Raw genomic sequence first — 6,422 nt, 5'->3', positions numbered from 1 at the left:
ACAGGAGAGGAAGAAAAGGGGAGTATGTCAGAGGGGGAGATGAACCACGAGAGATGATGGACTCTGAAAAACAAACTGAGGGTTCTAGAGGGGAGGGGGGTAGGGGGATGGGTTAGCCTGGTGATGGGTATTGAGGAGGGCACGTTTTGCATGGAGCACTGGGTGTTATGAACAAACAATGAATCATGGAACACTGCACCAAAAACTAATGATGTAATATATGGTGATTAACATAACAATAAAAAATTAAAATAAAAAAAAATCTCATACTTTAAGTCTTTTCAGAAACCTCATACCTCATTAAAACATTTCAGGCCAGTAGCCATATTAACACTTTCAAGCAACACTGTTCTACATGAATCATACAGAGTGGGAAATAAAGGAGTTTGCAGTTATAGAATTGTCTCTTTATCTCTGCTACGTTTCACCAGTATAAAACTTACAGGTAAGATCCAGTCAGATAATCATGTCTGATAATTGTAAGAAGTACTAACAACATGATTTAGTTTCAATTTTAAGTTCCAATTCATTATCTCATAATTTTTATGCCTTAGTTAACATGACACAAAACTTTGGCTCTCTTGTAACATTTAAAAGCCAGAAGAGTATATCTTCCAAGTTTTACCATAGTTGTGACGGTAGAAATAGAACTAATTTCCATTGGAAGCATTACTGAAAGAAAGAATACTACACTACATTTTGTTAGATAGACGTCCTAAGGCACGGGAGACAAAAGCAAAAATAAACTAGTGGGGCTACCTCAAAATAAAAAGCTTTTACACAGCAAAGGAAACCATCAACAACAAAAAAAGGCTACCTACTAAACGGGAGAAAATTTGCAAATGATATATTTGATAAAGGGTTAATATCCAAAATGTGTGAAGAACTTCTATAACCCAACACTGAAAAACCAAACAATCCAATTAAAAATGGGCAGGAGAACTGAATAGACAAGTTTTCCAAAGAAGACATTCAGATACAAACAGACACATGAAAAGATGCTCGACATCACTAATCACTAGGGAAATGCAAATCAAAACCACAATGAGCTATCATCTCACCATCTGTCAGAATGGCTAAAATAAAAACGACAAGAAATAACAAGTGTTGGTGAGGATGTGGAAGATAAGGAATCCTCATGCACTGTGGGTGGGAATGTGAATTGGTGCTTTGGTATGGGGGTTCTTCAAAAAATTAAAAATTGCAATACCATATGGTTCAATAATTCCACTATTGGGTTTTTACCTAAAGAAAACAAAAACACTAACCTGAAAAGATATCGGCACCTTGATGTTTATTGCAGCATTATTTACAATAGCTAAGATATGGAAGCAACCTAAGTGTCCACTGATAGGTGAATAGATAAGGAAGGTGTGTTATATGATGCAGCCATAAAAAAAGGATGAGATTCTGCCATTTGAGACAACATGGATGGACCTAGTGGGTATTACGCTAAGTGAAATAAGTCAGACTGAGAAAGGCAAATACCATATGATTTCACTCATATGTGGAATCTAAAAAAAAACGAACAGATGAATAAACAAAAAGCAGAATCAGGCCTATAATTACAGAGAACAAACTGATGGTTGCCAGAGGGGAAAAGGTCGGGGTGGGTGGGCAAAATGGGTGAAGGGGAGTGGGAGATAGAGGTTCCTCGTTATGGCATGAATAGGTCATGGGAATGAAAGGCGCAGCATGGGAATACAGTTACTGGTACTCTAGCAGCATCCTATGGTGGCAGATGGGAGCTACACTTGTGGTGAGCACAGCATTACATATGAACTTGTCAAATCACTATACTGTACACCTGAAACTAATGTAACATTGTGGGTCAACTCTATTTAAAAAAAAAAAAACCCACTACACTCAACAGTATTTTTCTTTTAATCAATGATTCTGTATGTCCCCTTTTCTTTTTTTTTTTGTTCCTAAATCTAATGATAAAATGCTTGGTAATTTCTATTGATTCTGATGAGCGAGCTTCCTACTGGGAACTTACAAGAAGGAAAGACATCTCCTATTTTTCTTAGTCTCCACGTAGTAAAAGACAAAGTACCAGCCTTTAAGTTAATAATACTATTTTTGTGATTCGGAGGGGAAAATACTTTGCTGCCAAAAGGGAATCCACATAGAAGAATTGAGAGCTAGGTGAAACACTCTGACAGAATAGGACCTTATTATAGAAGCTATTGACACAAGAACTCTAAATCGCTGACAAGTACCACTCACCTCCTCTTCCTGAACCCAACAGAGTAATGATATAGTATTGATGGAATTCTGTCTGTTGCAGGAGGACAGAACAGGCCATTCTTAACCCAGAGTGGTTTATCCGGGATGGACAATGACATGACCTAGAGCTTAGTGAGCGCCACCTCAGGACTCTGACATACCCATCACGGAGACATCATATTCTATCAGCAGTGTTGCTTCTTGTCCGCACTGTTTAAGAATACTCATGGCTTCAGCGTGTGTGGTTCCAAGAAGCCGAATTCCATCCACACTGAGCAACCTGTCGCCAGGTTTGATGGTGCCCTCTCTGAAGGGAGAACAGAGAAATGGTCTTCATTAGTGTACCCTAATGTGGCTTAACATTAATTGTCACTTAGCCAAAGCAGTTCTTTCACGGGTTCAGCCCTCCATCCTATTTGCATTTCCTTTTAAGCATCGAGTGTGATAGTAAGAGAGGAGAGAGGTAACCCTGAACAGAAAATTGCTACAATATGAGTGTCAGTAATAAGGTAATAATTGCACATTAGTCAACCACCAAGTCACCCACACTTAACTCTTGGGGTGCAGAAGTACCAAACGCACAGTTTTTGCTGAAATGTCTCAGATTGATTTATTAGAGCCCAGAAAGTAGCATTTACCTAGTTTTCCAAAGCCAGGTGAGCAGAAAAGCCTGCTGATTCCACTCAATTTATTACTGGTGAAACCAAGTGGGACAGGGGGCACCGGTGAAACATCTCCCTACTGATTTATCAGGCCATTTTGGCAATCATTAAATTGCTTCAGTCTCATCTTCCCCATGAGACAGGGAAATACTGTTCTTTCTGCTGTGACCACAGACACTCCAGGCACTGGAAGAAGATACCTCAGGACGTGAGGGACACCACTAAAATATAGCCAAGGAGCCTTCCAGATCATTGTCTTCCTGCCTCAGGGAGGATCGTGGAGATGAGAAAATCAAACGGGGATTACAAGTTTAGGATTTAAAAGGATAAAAATCTCTTAAATATCCTTCACCTAGATGACCCTCTAAGAATTTTGACTAAATTTTTATCTTAAATTTTTAGATGCCACTTCATCCGAAATTAAATTGGTTATATGTTGCTCACAAACTAGCGGCCTGCTTCTGACATTTTTGTCAATGTCAACCTAAACATTAATAAGGAACAAAAATATTCTTATTAACTTCCAGAAGAATAATTCACAAGAGAAGCACAAGAAAGGAAAAAGGCAAGATGTCTGTAAAAATTTTGACTTTGTAATATCTTCTGCAAAGGCAAACATATTATAGCACAGGGGAGAAACCAGTATCTTATTTTATATTAAACACAAACTTTTTAGAAAAGGAAGGTAACAGCATGAGTTTTGAAGGAAAATAAACCTGAATTCCTACCCTAACTCTTCCATGTATAAACCATCTGGCAAGTCACTTAGCCATACTGCACCTCAGTTTTATCACCTGCAAATGTGGATAAAAAATATTTCATTTTAGTAGGCAGTCGTAGGGATAAAATAAAATAATGTCTGCCAAGCACTTAGGACATTTCCTGGCACGTGGTTGGTTACCTGCTCAATCAATAGTATGTATTATTACTATTTCTATTGCCTAAGAGAAGGTTTAAAATCTGTATATCCTTGTTTGAAACATAGTACAGAATCAGGGGTAATCGGGGCATTTTTCTCCTACCCCCTCAGCAATATCGAATGGCAGGAGTTGTGGTCTTCTGCCTTTATGGACTCGACTTTTGCTGTGGGAAATTAATACAAAGACAAGTATCTCCTGAGACAGCTAAGTTGTGAGTTTACTTAGGAACCACCCCCAAACATGTTTATAATGTGAAAGCTAAAGGAGCTGCCCTTTCAGACATTCAAATTAGCAAGGAAGAGATAGCTCTAGACACTGACAACGCTATTTCCCTTTTATTAAAAGTCACTTCCAGGGGTGCTGGGGTGGCACAGTTGGTTAAGCGTCGGCCTTTGGCTCAGGTCATGATCCCGGGACTGGGATCGAGCCCTGCATCGGGCTCCCTGCTCAGCGGGGAGTCTGCTTTTCCCTCTGCCTTTCTCCTCAGCTTATACTCTCTCTCTCTCAAATAAATAAGTAAAATCTTAAAAAAAAGTCACTTCCATTCTGACATATATAATCATTATCAAAAGGTAACAATAATCCTAAGAATGTGGATAATAGTAACAATCAAATTGCCACCACCTATCTTTCCAGATTAGGAGACTAGCAATTGAAGATGACGCATGTAAAGTGCCTGCTTTAAAAAGCCAGCCGCCTTTTATTTAAGTACCTACTGGCATGATGGGCCCCCTGCAAGGCATCGGCCAGTCTTTGATAAAACTGAAGACCTTGAAAGGTAGGTATTGTTATCTACATTTTACAGTGCAGGAAACTGAGCTCAGAACTGTTAAGTCACTGGCCAAACACGGAGGGGTAGTTCAGTGTCGAGTCTGGGGTCAAACCTTCTTTCTTCTGATTCCACAGCCCAAACAATTTCAGTTTTCACATTCCAACATATTTGCTTTCCCCAGCTTTGTTTAATCTATTTGGAGAGTGACACAGAGAAATGAAGTTTACCTGTCAGCAGGTCCTCCAGGACGAACGCATGTTATTACAACTGGACGAGATTTATTTCTATCGTCATGTGCTCCTCCTAGCAAAAAAAGAAAAAGAAAGAAAGAGAGAGAGAGAGAGAGAAAGAAAGAAAGGAAGGAAGGAAGGAAGGAAGGAAGGAAGGAAGGAAGGAAGGAAGAGAGAAAGAAAGAAATACAGCTTAGCAATGCTTTCATTAAAAAGAATCACTTACAAAATGCCAGCCGAGAAACTAAAGTACATTTTGTTGACATGGAGAGGAAAATGTGTAAATTTTTTCCAAAAATCTTACTCGTTTTATATAGAATACGCTTTTGGAGTCACAATGTCTCTGCCTGTCCATAAATATATGGCTGCATTCAGGGGTGACATAGAAAATATTTAACAACTAGTGTCACAAGTGCACGAACTACTTGTGAGTGCTAGCCTAATTAGAACAGTCAGTCATGAACAAAGTGCAGGTGGGTATACTTGGGGCCAATGAACCTGGGCTATAATACAGGTGAGTAGGTCTACAACCTGACATAAAGGAAGCAAACACTGAAGAGGGAAAAACTATATAAGTATCTAAAACAAGAAAGAAAAAATTCAAGAGGCTGAGTGCGTTCCATTAAAGTTGGGCCGTTCAAAAAATTGGGGGCAAATTTGACAGACTATTTAAAAAAAAACTGCAATGCTTAAATGGAGATTTTAGTTCTGTATAAGGACAATTTCTGCTCAAGAATTCCTGGAAACAGAAAAACTTCAAGATGGAAGGTATTTTTTTTTTTTTTTATAAATTCTCTTCTAAATCCAGGACCCCTTTGTAAAACTTCCATAATCTGTGCTTCCCCAACCTCTTCTTGAGACCCACCAGTTGGCCTACTTATTAGGTTTGAGGCAGCCCTTTCACATTTGGACACGTAGGGGTGTTAGAAGCTTCTTTCTAATTATTCATCTGATATCTATCTTCCTTCAACTTTCATCTCCTGGTCCTTGCTCCATTATTTAGAGCAGTGAAACAAAAACGGATGCTCTCTACTATAAGAAACATTTTCTGAAAGTTGGAAACAGTGATTATACACCTGCCAAGTCTCATCTTCTTCAGGCTGGACATCTCCACTTTCTTAACTGTTCTGCATCTGACCTGATTTCTTTATACATCACCATCATGGCTGCCCACCTGGTGGTCCCTAGTTTGCCAGTATCTGATAAGTATGAATATTACCATCAAATATGCCTTCCCTAACGTATGCCTGGTAGAACAGACTGGCATTCCCCAAACCTGAACAGGCAGAGAGGTCAACTTAAAGAATCTAGCCTCCAAGAAAAATCAAAAGACATTCACTGTTCCTGATGAAGGCAAATGCTTCCTTTCTGCCCATTTCTATTACAAATGATTTATTCAGTCCGGCTAATTGATACAAGCTCCATTTCAGGATCTCACTCTTTCCCTCAGTTTGATGGCTTCTTTCAAAGTTCCTCCTTACTTACAATAGGAAATTCACAACTGCCTCAGAAAAGCATTTAAAAAAAAAAAGAAAATCATGACAATAAATTACAGCCCATGCTTACCCATATTTATATAAGTACTATTATGTAATTTCTCTCTTTTGCA

At 38.9% G+C, this 6,422-nt stretch overlaps 1 protein-coding gene across 14 annotated transcripts in view; it reads right to left on the bottom strand.

Annotated features, from left to right (window-relative positions):
• The window catches only part of GRIP1 (glutamate receptor interacting protein 1), a 661,959-nt gene that overhangs the window by 129,020 nt on the left and 526,517 nt on the right, over nucleotides 1–6,422 (bottom strand). For all 14 annotated transcript variants that reach the window (XM_073900694.1, XM_073900697.1, XM_073900696.1 and 11 more), the window contains 2 exons: nucleotides 4,811–4,886; nucleotides 2,391–2,536 (listed from right to left, as the gene is read on the bottom strand). In XM_073900694.1, the coding sequence (XP_073756795.1) occupies nucleotides 2,391–2,536; nucleotides 4,811–4,886 (222 nt within the window). The remainder of the gene's footprint in view (nucleotides 1–2,390; nucleotides 2,537–4,810; nucleotides 4,887–6,422) is intronic.

This window comes from Callorhinus ursinus, unplaced genomic scaffold (genome assembly GCF_003265705.2).
Source record: "Callorhinus ursinus isolate GAN/ISIS: 27379988/994484 unplaced genomic scaffold, GSC_fseal_2.0 scaffold14, whole genome shotgun sequence".
Taxonomy (NCBI): domain Eukaryota; kingdom Metazoa; phylum Chordata; class Mammalia; order Carnivora; family Otariidae; genus Callorhinus; species Callorhinus ursinus.
The sequence above is the reverse complement of the archived record's forward strand: the minus strand, read 5'-3'. Positions and strand labels throughout refer to the sequence as shown.